The sequence below is a fragment of the Pan paniscus genome, chromosome X (genome assembly GCF_029289425.2).
Source record: "Pan paniscus chromosome X, NHGRI_mPanPan1-v2.0_pri, whole genome shotgun sequence".
Lineage (NCBI taxonomy): Eukaryota > Metazoa > Chordata > Mammalia > Primates > Hominidae > Pan > Pan paniscus.
The window spans coordinates 50796688-50814243 of NC_073272.2; the positions used below are offsets into that span (position 1 = coordinate 50796688).

At 46.8% G+C, this 17556-nt stretch overlaps 1 protein-coding gene across 3 annotated transcripts; it reads left to right on the plus strand.

The window, feature by feature from the left end:
* Positions 1-13: 13 nt before the first annotated feature.
* On the plus strand, positions 14-15275 carry LOC129395423 (G antigen 10-like). 3 transcript variants are annotated; one of them, XM_055106803.2, is made up of 4 exons: positions 14-104; positions 570-693; positions 12319-12444; positions 14889-15275. In XM_055106803.2, the coding sequence occupies exons 1-4, from the start codon at positions 87-89 to the stop codon at positions 14909-14911; spliced, it is 291 nt and encodes a 96-aa protein (XP_054962778.1). In that variant the 5' UTR covers positions 14-86; the 3' UTR covers positions 14912-15275. The 3 variants fall into 3 exon arrangements, 2 of the variants coding, with proteins under 2 accessions (XP_054962778.1, XP_054962777.1); XR_008622892.2 differs by lacking the exons at positions 14-104; positions 570-693; positions 14889-15275 and adding exons at positions 2568-3632; positions 8849-9146 and having other exon boundaries at positions 12319-12692; XM_055106802.1 differs by lacking the exons at positions 12319-12444; positions 14889-15275 and having other exon boundaries at positions 72-104; positions 570-1001.
* Positions 15276-17556: the final 2281 nt, after the last annotated feature.

Here is a 17556-nt window from a genome sequence, read left to right on the forward strand (position 1 = left end):
GTTGTCTGTTTTCAGTGTGAAATGTGAGTTGGCGAGGAAGATCGACCTATCGGTCTAGACCAAGACTCTATGTAGAGCCTCCTGAAATGATTGGGCCTATGCTGGTGAGTGCTTAAACGTTAATTCGTTGTTTTCTATTAGCAGAAATTAATTTTTGTGATAGTATTATTGCATTAGTATGGAAATGCTGATAAAGGTCTTTCCTGCTCATAAAAAATGATGATGGCGTCTCATGAAGGAAACATTGATTCTGGAGAATTTTTTTTCCTCTAGTGTTCTTCAGCTTTTGCCCATGACTTCTTTCTCAGGCTTTGTTTGCTAATGACAGATTGTACACATCTATTCCAACACTGAGTATAATAGCCTCCAAAGTCCTCGTGCATCACTTTTCTCATAGTAACCTTCCTGTGGGTCGAGTAACCTTATTGGGCATAGAGCATAGAGTTGGAGAAATGTCTTTAGGCTTAGTTATGATCAGAAATAGCTATGTATTCTGTGCATATATGTATATATATTCATGTATTAGTAACAAAACTTTTTTTATTTGCACACCCACACATATTCCCCAGCCCGAGCAGTTCAGTGAAGAAGAAGTGGAACCACCAAAACCTGAAGAAGGGGAACCAGCAACTCAAAGTCAGGATCCTGCACCTGCTCATCAGGGAGAGGATGAGGGAGCATCTGCAGGTCAAGGTGAGGGAAAGGGAAGAAGAATGTCTGCTGGTGTGCGTGTGTGTGTGTGTGTGTGCGTGCATGTGTGTGTGTGTGTTATGCATTGTTACATAGCAGGAACAGGAGGAAAGAAAACAATGGAAAGAATGCCTGAAATTGACCGGAAAAGCGAGGAGGCTATGTAGTTTGCAGCTTAGCTTAGGCAAATCCCTCACTATGATAAAATTTCTCATCTTTATGAATGAGAGAATGGAGGCGCTGGGATTGTGTTTTATCCAAGAGCCCTTGACTGGTGAATACAAAATTTGTATTTTGTTCCAAGATTTGTGTCTTCCTACCATCTATGTTGCTGTAAAAACGGAAATGATTTTGCTGAAAATGCTTAAAACTCAAAGGCTTTACTGTAAGGTAGCTTAGTACTGACCCAAGAATACACCCAGTTCAGAGGAGCAGGAGCAGCTCCAAAAACCGAGTCACTGAATGTCAGCCACTGTTTCCTTTGATTGATATTTTTATATGGTACATTTGATAAAAGCTGGATAAATTAGGATACTGCCATACAGGTAGCTGGTTTAGTTATTTTCTAAGTGGCTTTTAGGAAGTGATTAAATCCTTTTATGGTTAGAAAAGCACAAACGGAATTATCCTGAGATTAACGTGAGATGGAAATAATTTCTCCGAGATAAAATGTTTTGAAAGGAAGCATTTATGTAACGGAGGTCATGGATTATTCCAGGGATGCACTGTTAAAAGTTCCTAGAATCTGACTGACAACAATGCCCATTAATTGCTGTCCGCCCACTCCCTTATTCTCAGTGCGGGACAGTATATTTTCTGTGATTCACAAACAATGTTTTATTTGGTGCTTTGTTCTTCACGGGGTTCATTTATGGAATATTACCTTTAGGACCTTCGGACCTAAATATAACTTTATTTGAACAAAGTGAAGTTTCTCTTTACCCCAATAGGTAATGGGTGTCGTGACTGTAAGATTTTCCATAGTCCTCAAATCCATCCAGCTAATCAATCCTTCAGAAACTGACATTGTAATTGTAACTGAAATCCTATCCACGTGGTAGACTTCAGATTTCTCAGCTGACGCACACTGCTGTTGGTACTCTACGGCTGAATATAAGCATTATACATGTCCTGTGGTTTATCCTTAGATTGTCATTTAGGAGAAAGGTCTCAAGCTGGGCTGAATGCTGTGCACGCATAGTCCCAGCTACTTGGGAGTCTGAGGTGAGAGGATTGCTTGAGCCCTGGAGTTGAAGCCCAGCCTGGGAAACATAGCAAGACCTTATCACTAATAAATAAACAAACAAACAAACAAACAGATAACTAAAGGTTTCATGGTATAGGAAAACACAGATGCAAAGTTTGTGCCTAGTTGCTGGTAATGTTGCAAACATAACTCCTTAGTGAACTGTACCACTTAAAAACAGTTAAGATGGTAAATTTTAGAATATGTGTATTTTTTACCATAATTAAAAAAAACCTCCTGTCTTCCTAAAGTTCAGTGTAATTGTCATATATTCTTTTAAATTTTTACTGTATCTATTTTCAAGGCATAACATTATGGAAAATTTGCAAGAATAGTACAATGAACTCCTGTACTTTTCACCTAGATTCACCAATTGTTAATAGCTTTCGCTTCATAGGTTTCATATCTCTTCCCTCTCTTACCCTGCTTCCCACACACTCACACACACACATATACAGATATATGTTTACTGTTATTAATGCTGAATTGTTTCGATACATTTTCAGGTGTTATGACCCTTTACACCAAGTACTTGAGGGTGTGTACATCATCAGAACAAAGAAAAAGTAATTCCTTGGTCATCACTGCAGAAAAATCAAAATCAGGAAATTTAACAATGAGAAAATGCAGTCATTTATTACACAGTGTATACTCAAATTTTGCCAGTTCTCCAGACAATTTCTTTTTTCCTTTTTTGTCTTTCCTTTGTTGAGACGGAGTCTCTCTCTGTTGCCCAGGTTGGAGTGCAGTAGTGCGATCTCGGCTCACTGCAACCTACACCTCCCAGGTTGAAGCGATTCTCATGCCTCAGCCTCCCATGTAGCTGGGACTACAGGGCCTGGCCACCGTGCCTGAGTAATGTTTCCTTTTTTTTGTTTGTTTGTATTTTTAGTAGAGATAGGGTTCGTCCTGTTGTCCAGGCTGGTCTTGAACTTCTGACCTCACCTGATCTGCCCACCTTGGCATCCCAAAATGTTTGGATTACAGGTGTGATGGAACAGGAATTAAAAGAAATTAAAGAATGTGTAAGCAAAAGCTCAGTTGTATGTAAGAAAACCCAATTTCCCCTGAGGAAGAGAAAGAGCTGGAGTCCTTTAAAATTAACTGCCTGTTTTTCCTTCTGTGGCTAGTGAGTCTTATCTCTCCCTTTCCGAGGCATTGTGAAGACCCTGTTTCTCTAGTTGTGCAGCTGCAAGGTCACTAGACAGATAATCTCAAGTGGTAAAACATGTTGTTCCTTGAAAAGTAAGAAATAATGTAATGCATGTTTCAATTGAATAACTGTATTTGTTTCCCACTTCTGTAATATGCTTCCCCTGCACAGATCTCCCCCTGCCCCACGAAATGCTTAAAAGATAGCTTGACTCTTTGTTTGGGGCTCAGTCCTTTGGATGTTAATCTGACTAGGTCAGTGCATCTAAATAATTAAATAATTCCTCCTCAACCCCTCGGTCTCTCTGATTCCTTAATTATCCTGCAGCATTTCTGGTGACCCGGACAGGGATTGGAGATGGCAGATTTACTGTCTCCTTTGCCTGTGGGACTAGAGCCCCAGGGCCAGGGGAGACCTGGTATCCAAGGCGTGCCATAGGGGAGCTTCACCTGGATGGAGACTGGCTCTCCCCGCATCCCAGTGGCCTAGCTGGCTGCACAACGGAACTGGAGACGGGGCTGCAGCATGATACCAGCACTTCAGGTACCACAGTAAGGAGAAAGGGCCCAAGGCAGGAAAGCCCATCCCATAGGGATGAAGGGGAGCTTGATCACCTCCCGGGGACTGACCACTAATCCAACCCAGAGTGGCTGGGGGCAGCAGGAGTGGCCTGCCAATTTGGATGAGCCTCATGTCCCCCTAATAAAGTGAAAGTGGCTCAGTGGTGGAGAAAATGGGCCAATAGAGTGGCAAGTGCAGCAAGGAAGAGCTTGCTGGCAGGGTGCAAGAGTGGCTTGCCAGCCCAACTGGGAGTGTGTGGGTGTGTGTGTGGACCTACCCAGGACATGAGAGAGGCTCGTTTCGTCTGATGAGGAGTCCTGGGGTAGGAGTGGTGTGTAGGTGTGTGAATGTGGGAGCCTAACTAGGCTCACCCAGGACACGGGAGAGGCCCGTTTCATCCGATGAGGAGTCCTGGGGCAGGGGACATGTGTGAAAGTGTGTGAAAGAGACGGTCTCGGGAGAGACCAATGCGGGGAGTGACGTGGGGAAGCACAGATCCCTTAGCGTGGGCTGTGTGCTCTGAGGCAAGTGCGGGGGAAATCAGACCTAGGACGTTGTGTACAGCTGATAGGACCAGCTCCATGGCCACAGCAGGCTGTGAGAGGGGAAGGCACGTTCCTGGCTAAGCAGCCTCTGAAACTCCCATAATAGGACCCAGTCTAGTGGACCCGAGAGTGAAAGTGAGAGTGAAAGTGCGCCACAAAGGAAGAAATGGGAGGAAAAGTGTTGAAACCAACTCCTTTGGAGTGCATGATGAAAAAAATTAAAAAAGGATTTAGAGGTGATTATGGGATGAAACTGGATGCTCAAAAGTTAAGGACATACTGTGAATTAGAATAGCCCTCTTTTAGCGTCAGATGGCGGGCCGAAGGCACTACAGAGAAATTGGCCATGTGTTTTAAGGTGGTGACTAGGGTCAGAGGACAGCCAGGGCATTCAGACCTAGTCTTTACATTGATGACTAAATGAATGCAGCCCTGCCTAGCAGTTTATTGTAGAATGCTCGCAGCTCATGCCAAGAGAAACCAGCTGCTCTGACGGCTACAGAGTTAAAGGGAAAGTCACAGAGGCTTGTAACTCCAAAAGTAAAAAGTGAAAAGTAAAAGCCAAAAGTGAAAGTAAAAATCAGCTGCCCTGGCAGCTATGGAAACAAAAGAAAAGTCTGAGGAAGGAGAAAACTGGTTTTGCAAGAACCGCAGGAGGGAATAGAGACCCCTCCTCCCTACATTCCAATCTACCCCCCTTTACTAAGGCTAACTGCCCCTAAGGAGTTAAGTTCAAAGAGATACAGGCTCCCAGTCTCACAGGAGAAGGAGAAATCAGAGCTCCAGGAAGTTAAAGTGAAAAGCTAGAAAAGTCAGGTAGGCCGTCTCAGGTCTGGCCATGCCGAAGTTATGCTTACGCCTCTTACGAGGACAAAAGGACCCCCACTAGGACCCAGATGATGCAGTCTGGCTTCAACACCTACGAAGGTGCCGAGAAACACTTCTGTAAAAGCTAAAGGATAGTAAAAGAAAAAGACAACCAATATAAAAAATCTCAGAGGTGCTCCAGGGTGCAGATAAAAGCACCAGCCAGTTTTAAGAAAGTCTTTGTGAGGCATTTTGGGTGTACACTCCGTTTAACCCCAAGGCTGCTGAAAATCAGTGCATGGTGAATACAACATTTGTAAGTCAGGGCCAAGGAGATATTAGGCATAAATTGCAGAAGTTAGAAGCTCCGTAGGTGTGAATACTACTCAGCTTATTAAAGTGGCTACCAAGGTGTACATTAACTGAGATCAGGAGGCAAAGAAGAAAGCTGATCGGAGGCTTAAGAAAGGCTAATTTACTAGCAGCAGCCCTTACAGGAAGAGAAGCTGGCTCTTTGCAAGGAGACACGGATGCGGGTGTGAACGCAGTCATGGAAAAGGCTAGTCTGGACAGGAGTTTGAAAGCCGGCCGAGGCTAGAGAGAGATTAATGTGCACGGTGCAAAAGGAAAGGACACTAGAAGGATAAATGTCAAAAGAGTAAGGAGAATGGTCAATGGCCTAACACCCAAGAGCGGCGTTCGGTTGCTAGTTGTGGTGCTTCCGAGGCAGATCCTGATCGGATCGGCTTAGCGGGGGGCCGAGAATTTAGCAGACTGAGACAGACCGGGCTCCATCCTTTTAGGCCCCGGGGAGCCTATGGTCTCTATGGAAGTAGGGGGCCGATCAATGGATTTTTTTGGTCGATATTGGTGCTGATTTCTCTGTGGTAACCCACCCGATTAGCCCCCCCCCCCCACAAAGAACTGTGCTACTATCGTAGGGGGTACAGGGGCCAAAGAAAAGAGACCCTTTTGCAAATCCAGGAGATGTATTATTAGGGGACAAGAAGTGCAGCATGAGTTTCTATATATGCCAAATTGTCGAGTGCCCTTGTTAGGAAGAGACTTACTCCAGAAACTGCAGGCACAAATTTCCTTTACACCTAAAGGGAATATGACACTGGAGTTTGGAAAGTCTAAGGCAATGGTATTGACTCTAACTGTCACAAAGGCTGAGGAATGGCGGCTCTGTGAACTGTGTGCCAGAAGGCTACCGGAGCCGGACCTACACAATAAGTGGGGAATGCTTTTCAAGGAACCAGGTGTATAGGCTGAGGACAACCCCCCTGGACTTGCTGCAAACAGACCCCTGGTGGTAGTAGAGCTTAACCCTCATGCTGCCCTGGTACGAGTCCGTCAATATCCCTACCCAGAGAGGCAATTGATGGCATAACAAAACATTTAAATCGGCTGTATGAACATAGGATTATAGTGAAATGCAAGTCCTTCTGGAATACTCCTCTGCTGCCTGTGCGCAAGCCAAATGGTGAATACAGGCCAGTTTACAAAGTGTCCAGGGACAAGGCAAAAGTCTGTTTTCGGGAGGCTGGATATCTAGGATTCATGGTATCCCAAGGCCAGCGCAGGCTTGGAAGTACATGCAAGGAGGCTGTATGTGCATTGCCCACCCCAGTTTCAAGGCAGCAGGTCAAGAAATTTCTGGGTGCAGTGGGATTCTGCCGAATCTGGATTCCAAACTTCTCCCTTACAGCAAGGCCCTTATATGAGGCTACCAAAGGAAAAGAAAGAGAGCCCCTCGTATAGGAAAAGGAACAGCAAAAGGCCTTCAAAGATATAAAGGAAGCTCTCATCCAAGCCCTGGCGCTAGGGTTGCCAGATGTAAAAAGCCCTTCTTTTGGTATGTGGATGAACGGAAGGGAATGGCAGCTGGAGTCTTCACTCAGTTGTTGGGCTCTTGACATTGGCCGGTAGCATACTTATCCAAGTGACTGGACTTGGTGGCCTTAGGTTGGCCCCACTGCCTCAGGGCGCTGGCAGCTACTGCAATCCTTATAGAAGATGCCAACAAGCTAGCCCTAGGTCAGAAGACAATAGTCTGGGTGCCACACGCTGTAGTCACCTTAATGGAGCAAAGAGGACATCGTTGGCTGTCCAACTCTAGAATGCTAAAGTATCAAGGGCTTCTGTGTGAAAATCCCCAGATAACACTGGAAACTGTAAATACGGCCTGTGGAGGACCCCGATTGGAATGATGGTGGGTTGCCTCACTGCTGGCAGGACCTTCCCCACTGTTGCATAAATACAGTGAATGAGCCGGGAAGATCTCAGAGATACTGCCTTGGAGAGCCCAGATGTTGAATACTTCACTGATGGTAGCAGTTTCATAACAGATGAGGTGTGATATGCAGGGTATGCAGTAGTGACCCAATACTCGGTGGTTGAGGCTCAAGCCTTACCTTCTGGGACTTCTGCTCAGAAGGCTGAATTAATAGCATTAACCAGAGCACTGTTATTGGCCAAGGGGAAGAAAGTAAACATATATAATGATTCAAGATATGCTTTTGCAACCCTGCATGCCCATGGGGCAATACACAAAGAGAGAGGACTATTGGCTACTGAAGGAAAAGAAATAAAAAATAAAGAGGAAATTTTGCAATTATTAGAAGCCATATGGGCTCCAGAGAAGGTGGCTGTTATTCATTGCAAAGGACACCAAATCGGGAAGAGCTATGAGGTGCAGAGCAACAGAAAGGCAGACCAAGAGGCTAGGTAGGCAGCAATGAGAAAGGCTTTACCTGAAGAAAGAACTCTAGCAATGCCTCTCCTTATAGAGCCCCCTTTATTGGAGGTAACCAATTACTCTTCAAGGGAAAAAGCTTGGTTTAGTCAGGAAACAGGAAAATATATTAAAAATGGATGGTGGCTGTTCTCTGACGGGAGGCTAGCTGTCCCAGAAACAAAAGCCCCAAGGTTTGTGAAGCAGAACCATCAAGGAACACACATTGGAAGGACGACTAGAAACTTTGATAGGTCGGCATTTCTATGTGCCACGGCTCTCTGCCATCGCCCATGCTGTTTTTGAACAATGTCTATCCTGTGCCCGGAATAATCCAAAACAAGGACCTACTCGACCTCCCGGAATTCAGGAAGCAGGAACTGTTCCTTGTGAGAACCTGCTTGTAGACTTCACTGAGTTACCTCTAGCAGGAGGTTACTGGTATATGCTAGTGTTTGTTTACGCCTTCTCAGGGTAGGCTGAGGCCTTCCCCACCAGAACTGAAAAGGCACGAGAGGCGACAAAGGTGCTACTAAAAGACATCATACCAAGATTTGGGTTGCCTTTAACCCTAGGATCAGACAGTGGTCCTGCATTTGTGGCAGAAGTAGTACAACAGCTGACTCAACTTTTAAAGATCAAGTGGAAACTGCACACAGCCTACTCACCACAGAGTTCAGGGAAGGTGGAACGGATGAACCGGACACTCAAACAGCTACTAAAAAAGTTTAGCCAGGAAACTCACTTACGATGGGATCAGGTCTTGCCCATGGTCCTCCTCCAGGTCAGGTGTACACCTACAAAACAAACTGGGTACTCGCCCTATGAAATATTGTTCGGAAGGCCACCCCCAATTATTAATCAAATTAGAGGGGATTTAAAGGAGTTAGGAGAGTTAACCCTTAGGAGACAGATGCAGGCTTTAGGAGTGGGAATGTAGGAGGTACATAGCTGCGTAAGGGAAAGGATACCTGTAAGTCTAACAGACCCAGTGCATCCACATAAGCCAGGGGACTCTGTCTGGGTTAAAAGGTGGAATCCAACAACCTTGGGGCCCTTATGGGATGGGCCCCATATTGTGATCATGTCTACTTCCACTGCTGTTAAAGTTGCAGGTGTCACACCTTGGATTCACCATAGCCGCCTGAAACCAGTGGCAGCAGTGACTCCCGACGATGACCAGTGGATTAGCCAACAAGACCCAGATTGTCCCACCCGAATGCTCCTACGGCAAAACCCAACCACTGGTAAGAAGGACGACTGCCCTGCTCTGACCACACCAGAGGCTGGTCAGTCTACGTACGGCTGAAGCTTGAGGATCCTACAAGCTCTGCTCTAGTCACATCCTGGAAGCTGACTAGTCTATGCACGGCCGAAGCTAAGAGGACCATCTCCGGATAATTAAATGTAAATACAATTTATAAGCCTAGTTATAATTCTGTCAATACTGATTGTTCTGTTGTTATTACTGCAAATGCTGCAAATGTCTATGCTCAGAAGAAGGTTTGCCATGCCCATGTGTAGTGTAAGCATGTTTCTATTACGTACACTGATGTGGTTACCATTTCTGCCTATACTAAAAGGGGAGAAATCTTGAGAAGGATGCCCACATTGTGTACACACTACCTGGGTAAAAAATACCACAGTTAAAATTCTACTGTACCATACCTACTATAAATGTACAGGAATCAAGTTAAGAACCTACACATACAACCAGAAACAGTCTGCAATGGTTTAACACAAGAGAGGCTTAGCAGGACCAGCCCTAAACATCTGTATGGAGAACCACAAATCAGATGCCCTGACTGTAACATTCAGTGGTCTACACTAACACAGCTCCGACATTTATATTCAGGAAGGACTGCTCTGCTAAGGAGTATGTCAACCAAACCAAATTGTAAGACAAGGACATGCAATCCTTTAAATTTTACTATCTTAAAGCCAGAGCTACCTTTCTCGTCTACAGGACAGACAGCACTATTACAGGTAAACAGACAAGGAGCAGGCCTTGGAGTTCCACTACTAATTGTCAAAAAGACTAGAAGGACTCAAATGCGTCCAACCCCGCAATTTCGGGTCCGTAAGTCATTCTATAAGCATTTTGATCAGTCAGTGCCTGAGCTTCCCCCATCAACCAAAAACTTATTTGCCCAATCAGCTGCAAACATAGCTGGCAGCTTAGGAATTTCCTCATGCTATGTATGTGGAGGAAATAATATGGGGGACCAGTGGCCATGGGAGGCAAAGGAATTAATGCCACAAGATAACTTCACTTTGCCTAACCCTGCCAGTGAACCAACAGCCTCAGCCAGTGTTTGGTTGTTAAAAACCTCCATAATTGGAAAATACTGTATTGCCCGTTGGGGAAAGGCTTTCACAGAGAGAGTAGGAGAAACAACCTGCCTAGGGCAACAGTATTATGATAAGACTAAACACAAAACTCTATGGAGAAATGCCCAGAATGACTCCTACTTACCAGATCCAAACCCTTTCTCTCGGTTCTCTACTCTAAGCCACTCTTGGCATCTCTAGAGGCTCCAAATGCTTGGAAAGCACCCTCTGGCCTATATTGGATCTGTGGCACATAGGCATATTGGCAACTGCTGGCTAAATGGACAGGGGCGTGTGTGTTAGGAACAATCAAGCCATCCTTCTTTCTAATTCCTCTAAAGCAAAGGGAACTCTTAGGGTATCCAGTTTATGAGGAAAATAAAAGAAGAACTAGAAGAAGCATAATCACAAAAATAGACACAAATGTCAAAAAGGATGTAGACATAGGAGACTGGAAGGATAATGAATGGCCTCATGAAGCAATCACTAAATATTATGGGCCAACTACCTGGGCACAGGATGGGTCATGGGGATATCGCACCTCAATCTATATGCTCAACTGCGTCATAAGGTTGCAGGCAGTCCTTGAAATTATAACCAATGAAGCGTCAAGGGCACTAGATTTATTGGCAATACAAGCAACACAAACGAGAAATGCTATACATCAAAATAGATTGGCTTTAGATTACCTCTTAGCCTCAGAAGGAGGAGTATGTGGAAAATTTAATTTAATCAACTGTTGCCTAGAAATCGATGATAATGGCTGAATTGTCATGGAAATCACAGCTAGAATGCGCAAGTTGGCCCATGTTCCAGTTCAGACTTGGTCCGGATGGTCCTTGGATTTGTTGTTTGGAGGATAGTTCTCAACCTTTGGAGGATTCAAAACTCTCATTGGTGGGTTTTTGTTTACTCTTGGCATCTGCCTCATCCTCCCTTTTATTTTACCCCTGTTTATTAGGAGTATTCAGTCAACTATAAAGGCAATAGTAACCCGACACACTACCTCACAGTTGATGGCATTAACCAAACATCAGCTGCTGCCAGTAGAAGAAGAAGCCCAGCTCCGCGAAGAGGTGGCAAATAATGGTGCTTGCTATGAACACCTTTGTTATGAAAAGCACCAAAGGGGGGAAATGAAACAGGAATTAGAAGAAATTAAAGAATGTGTAAGCAAAAACTCAGTTGTTTGTAAGAAAACCCAACTCCCCCTGAGGAAGAGAAAGAACTGGAGTCCTTTAAAATTAACTGCCTGTTTTTCCTTCTGTGGCTAGTGAGCCTTATCTTCCCCTTTCTCAGGCATTGTGAAGACTGTTTCTCTAGCTGTGCAGCAGTAAGGTCACTAGACAGATAATCTCAAGTCGCAAAACATGTTGTTCCTTGAAAAGTAAGAAATGATGTAATGCATGTTTTAATTGAATAACTGTCTTTGTTTCTTGCTTCTGTAATACGCTTCCCCCTGCACAGATCTCACCCACCCCACGAAATGCTTAAAAGGTAGCTTCACTCTTTGTTTGGGGCTCAGTCCTTTGGATGTAATCCGACTGGGTCGGTGCACCTAAATAATTAAATAATTCCTCCTCAACCCCTCGGTCTCTCTGATTCCTTAATTATCCCGCAGAAGTGAGACCCCACGCCCAACGCAGATAATTTTATTGACAGAATTCCTTTTTCTGATCCAGAGTCCAGTTCAGGATCACATCTTGCATGTGCTTTTCAGGTGTTTTTAGTTTCCTTTAATCTGGAATGTTTCCTTAATTTGTCTTTGTCATTCATGATACAGACATTTTTGAAGAGGATAGACCAGTTGGTTTCCAGAATGTTCTGCAGTTTGGGCTTTTTCATGTCTTTTTTAAAGACCTTTTTTAAAGTCAGCATTTATTGCTGGCTAGTCATGCCATATAAGAGTCTAAGTGCTAGGAGTGTAAGTGCTGTGAGAGACAGGATTTCAGCCTTGAGTCATTTAATATGAGAAGGACAATCAGAGGTAGAATAACAAAGTGCAAAGGAGGCAGCAGAGTTGTCTGAGGGCAGTCTTCGGAAAGGAAGAGGGTAATATTTGGAACACCTTGTTTTCCTGTTTTCTGCTAACAGACTCCTGAAATAATGTTCCTGGGATTCTTATCAACATATTTATTATTATACTAGCTAAAGCTTTTATATAATAACACCGAGAGCATGAATATTATTTTCTTATTCATATTTCATGTTTTACTGCTTAAATTGATATGTATTTTTTATTTTTAAGGGCCGAAGCCTGAAGCTGATAGCCAGGAACAGGTTCACCCAAAGACTGGGTGTGAGTGTGGAGATGGTCCTGATGGCCAGGAGATGGGCCTGCCAAATCCAGAGGAGGTGAAAACGCCTGAAGAAGGTAGGCAATCCATTAGGCATGAAAATTGTAGGGTGTCTGTTTCCACAGTATCGTATCATAATTATTACATTTTTGAGATGGAGTCTTGCTCTGTCCAACAGGCTGGAGTGCAGTGGTGGCATCTCGGCTCATTGGAAATTCCGCCTTCTGGGTTCAAGTGATTCTCCTGTATGAGCCTCTCGCGGAGCTGGGCTTATGGACATACACCACTGTGCCCAGCTAATTTTTGTATTTTTAGTAGAGACAGGGTTTCATTATGTTGCACAGGTTGTCCCCGAACTCCTGACCTCAGGTGATCCACTTAACCTTTGAAATTGCCAGGATTACATGCGAGAGCCACCATACACGACCAAGCATTATATTTTTAATAACACAGGTAACAATACTGCCTCTTTAGTAAGAGAGTTCTTATAAGAAGGTTATTTGAAACGTAGTTCAGGCCCCAGCACCCGACTGATAGACTGTCAGATACAGAAACGAACTGAGTAAAAGCCATGTTGGATTAAAAGTTTTGAGTATAAATCCTTCAACCAGTAGCTCACAATTTTCAGATGCTTTTGTAAAGGTCTGCTTTTAATCAATACATAACACGTTTGTAACACCCATCACTTGGTGTGAAAAATGCTGAAGCACTCATGCGGGTTCTAATAGCAGCTCTTACAGCCTTGGCGAGATTCTGAGTGAGTCCTTTCCCTTCTAAACCTATCTTTGGTTCTTATGAAAATAGTGAGTTTAAGTCAGAGATTTTAAAACCATTTTCCATTCCGGTTCTTTCATACTCTGATCCTGTTGCATAGAATGCGTGGGACACAGAGATCATCTGCTTCGCATGGTTTGTTAATCACAAATCATGAAACCCTGGCCCGAGTCATCTGAAAATCTCTGAACTGAGATTTCATTGTCAGTAAGAAAGTGAGCGGGCCCTCTGCTTCATCCTAGTTTTTCCGTGTGGAGAGCTGAATATGTAGTGTAAGATCTTGTGAAATTGTGAATTCTCCCTCTTCTTGGTTTGTTTGTTTGTTTGCGACAGAGTCTCAGTGTGTCACCCAGGCTGGAGTGCAGTGATGCAATTTCAGCTCACTGCAACCTCTGGCTCCCAGGCTAAAGCCGTCCTCCCACCTCGGCCTCCTGAGTGGCTGGAACTACATGCACAAGCCACCGTGCCTGAGTACATTTTTTTGTTTTCATTTTTGTAGAGATGAGGTCTCACTGTGTTGCCCAGGCAGGGTTTCTCTGGCTTTCAATGAACAATTGCTTCTTTTTTTTTTCTTTTATTTATTGATTTATTTTTGTATTATTATACTTTAAGTTTTAGGGTACATGTGCACATTGTGCAGGTTAGTTACATATGTATACATGTGCCATGCTGGTGCGCTGCACCCACTATCTCATCATCTAGCATTAGGTACATCTCCCAGTGCTATCCCTCCCCCCTCCCCCCACCCCACAACAGTCCCCAGGGTGTGATATTCCCCTTCCTCTGTCCATGTGATCTCATTGTTCAGTTCCCACCTATGAGTGAGAATATGCGGTGTTTGGTTTTTTGTTCTTGCGATCGTTTGCTGAGAATGATGATTTCCAGTTTCATCCATGTCCCTACAAAGGACATGAACTCATCATTTTTTTAAGGCTGCATAGTATTCCATGGTGTATATGTGCCACATTTTCTTAATCCAGTCTATCGTTGTTGGACATTTGGGTTGGTTCCAAGTCTTTGCTATCGTGAATAATGCCGCAATAAACATACGTGTGCATGTGTCTTTATAGCAGCATGATTTATAATCCTTTGGGTATATACCCAGTAATGGGATGGCTGGGTCAAATGGTACAATTGCTTCTTAAATCTTTCCCCACGGAAACCTTGAGTGACTGAAATAAATATCAAATGGCGAGAGACCGTTTAGTTCCTGTCATCTGTGGCATGTAGGTCAGTGATGCTCAGCATGGGTGTGAGTAAGATGCCTGTGCTATGCATGCTCCCTGCCCCACTGTCAGTCTTCATGAGCCACTATTTCTAATAAGACTGTAGACACACATACGATATAATCATCTCTAATCATATCAAATGTTACATGTAAGTTTCAGCTTTAGAGACATGAATTGATAAGATTTAAAGTTGAAAGACCATGACTCTAGTACTTCCTGAGTAATCAACTGAAGTATGCTTTACACATGTGTTTTCCAAATTGCTGACTGTTAATTGTAAGTGCTTGTGACTTGAAAGGAAGCACTTGATGTTCAGGGAGGAAATTACTTTTAAATTCTGCAGGTGTACGCTCAAAGTTTATGCAGAGGTTCAATTGCGTGTAAGACACGGGATCACCCATAGGGTTCTGTTTTTAGTCCATTTAATAAAACCCAAAGTGTAGTGTGCTTTGTATGCCTTTAGGGTCATCTGAATAATCTGTTGCTAAGTCATGTTCCGAATCGTGTTTCTGTTACAGGTGAAAAGCAATCACAGTGTTAAAAGAAGACACGTTGAAATGATGCAGGCTGCTCCTATGTTGGAAATTTGTTCATTAAAATTCTCCCAATAAAGCTTTACAGCCTTCTGCAAAGAAGTCTTGCGCATCTTTTTTTTTTTTTTTTTTTCTTTTTTTCTTTTTTTTAAATTGATCATTCTTGGGTGTTTCTTGTAGAGGGGGATTTGGCAGGGTCACAGGACAATAGTGGAGGGAAGGTCAGCAGATAAACAAGTGAACAAAGTTCTCTGGTTTTCCTAGGCAGAGGACCCTTCGGCTTTCCGCAGTGTTTGTGTCCCTGGGTACTTGAGATTAGGGAGTGGTGATGACTCTTAACGAACATGCTGCCTTCAAGCATCTGTTTAACAAAGCACATCTTGCACCGCCCTTAATCCATTCAACCCTGAGTGGATACAGCACATGTTTCAGAGAGCACAGGGTTGGGGGTAAGGTCACAGATCAACAGGATCCCAAGGCAGAAGAATTTTTCTTAGTACAGAACAAAATGAAAAGTCTCCCATGTCTACTTCTTTCTACACAGACACGGCAACCATCCGATTTCTCAATCTTTTCCCCACCTTTCCCCCCTTTCTATTCCACAAAACCGCCATTGTCTTCATGGCCCGTTCTCAATGAGCTGTTGAGTACACCTCCCCGATGGGGTGGTGGCCGGGCAGAGGAGCTCCTCACTTCCCAGTAGGGGTGGCCGGGCAGAAGCGCCCCTCACCTCCCGGACGGGGCGGCTGGCCGGGCGGGGGGCTGAACCCCCCCACCTCCCTCCCGGACGGGGTGGCTGGCCGGGCAGGGGGCTGACCCCCCACCTCCCTCCCGGACCGGGCGGCTGGCTGGGCAGAGGGGCTCCTCACTTCCCAGTAGGGGCGGCCGGGCAGAGGCGCCCCTCACTTCCCCGACGGGGCGGCTTGCCCGGCGGGGGGCTGACCCCCACACCTCCCTCCCGGACGGGGCGGCTGGCCGGGCAGAGGGGCTCCTCACTTCCCGGTAGGGGTGGCCGGGCAGAGGCGCCCCTCACCTCCCGGACAGGGCGGCTGGCCGGGCGGGGGGCTGACCCCCCCACCTCCCTCCCGGACGGGGTGGCTGGCCGGGCGGGGGGCTGACCCCCCCACCTCCCTCCCGGACGGGGTGGCTGGCCGGGTGGGGGGCTGACCCCCCCACCTCCCTCCCGGACGGGGCGGCTGGCCGGGCGGGGGGCTGACCCCCCCCACCTCCCTCCCGGACGGGGCGGCTGGCCGGGCGGGGGGCTGACCCCCCCACCTCCCTCCCGGACAGAGCGGCTGGCCGGGCAGAGGGGCTCCTCACTTCCCAGTAGGGGCGGCCGGGCAGAGGCGCCCCCCACCTCCCGGACAGGGCGGCTGGCCGGGCGGGGGGCTGATCCCCCCACCTCCCTCCCGGACGGGGCGGCTGGCCGGGCGGGGGGCTGACCCCCCCACCTCCCTCCCGGACGGGGCGGCTGGCCGGGCGGGGGGCTGACCCCCCCACCTCCCTCCCGGACGGAGCGGCTGGCCGGGCGGGGGGCTGACCCCCCCACCTCCCTCCCGGACAAGGAGGGAGGACGCTCCTCACTTCTCAGACGGGGTGGCTGCCGGGCGGAGGGGCTCCTCCTTCTTCTCAGATGGGGTGGTTGCCAGGCAGAGGGTCTCCTCACTTCTCAGACGGGGCGGCCGGGCAGAGACGCTCCTCACATCCCGGACGGGGCGGCAGGGCAGAGGTGCTCCCCACATCTCAGACGATGGGCGGCCGGGCAGAGACGCTCCTCACTTCCCAGATGTGATGGCGGCCGGGAAGAGGCGCTCCTCACTTCCTAGATGGGATGGCGGCCGGGCAGAGACGCTCCTCACTTTCCAGACTGGGCAGCCAGGCAGAGGGGCTCCTCACATCCCAGACGATGGGCGGTCAGGCGGAGATGCTCCTCACTTCCCAGACGGGGCGGCTGCCAGGCAGAGGCTGCAATCTCGGCACTTAGGGAGGCCAAGGCAGGTGGCTGGGAGGTGGTTGTAGCGAGCCGAGATCACGCCACTGCACTCCAGCCTGGGCGCCATTGAGCACTGAGTTAACGAGACTCCGTCTGCAATCCCGGCACCTCGGGAGGCCGAGGCTGGCAGATCACTCGCGGTTAGGAGCTGGAGACCAGCCCGGCCGACACATCGAAACCCCGTCTCCACCAAAAAAATACGAAAACCAGTCAGGCGTGGCTGCGCGCGCCTGCAATCACAGGCACTCGGCAGGCTGAGGCAGGAGAATCGGGCAGGGAGGTTGCAGTGAGCCGAGATGGCAGCAGTACCGTCCAGCTTTGGCTCGGCATCAGAGGGAGACCGTGGAAAGAGGGGAGAGGGAGAGGGAGAGGGAGAGGGAGAGGGACTTGTGCATCTTTTGTGAATTTTATTTCTAGCTTTTTGATGCTGTGAAATATGTATCATTCTTTGAAATCGTGTATTGTAACTCTCTGAGCTGGTATGTAGAGACATCGTCCTTTTTTTTTTCTTTCTTTCTTTGTTCTCTTTTGAGACGGAGTCTTGCTCTGTCGCCCAGGCTGGAGTGCAGTGGCGCGATCTCTGCTCACTGCAACCCCGCCTCCCAGATTCAAGCAATTGTCTGCCTCAGCCTCCCGAGTAGCTGGGATTATAGGCACCCA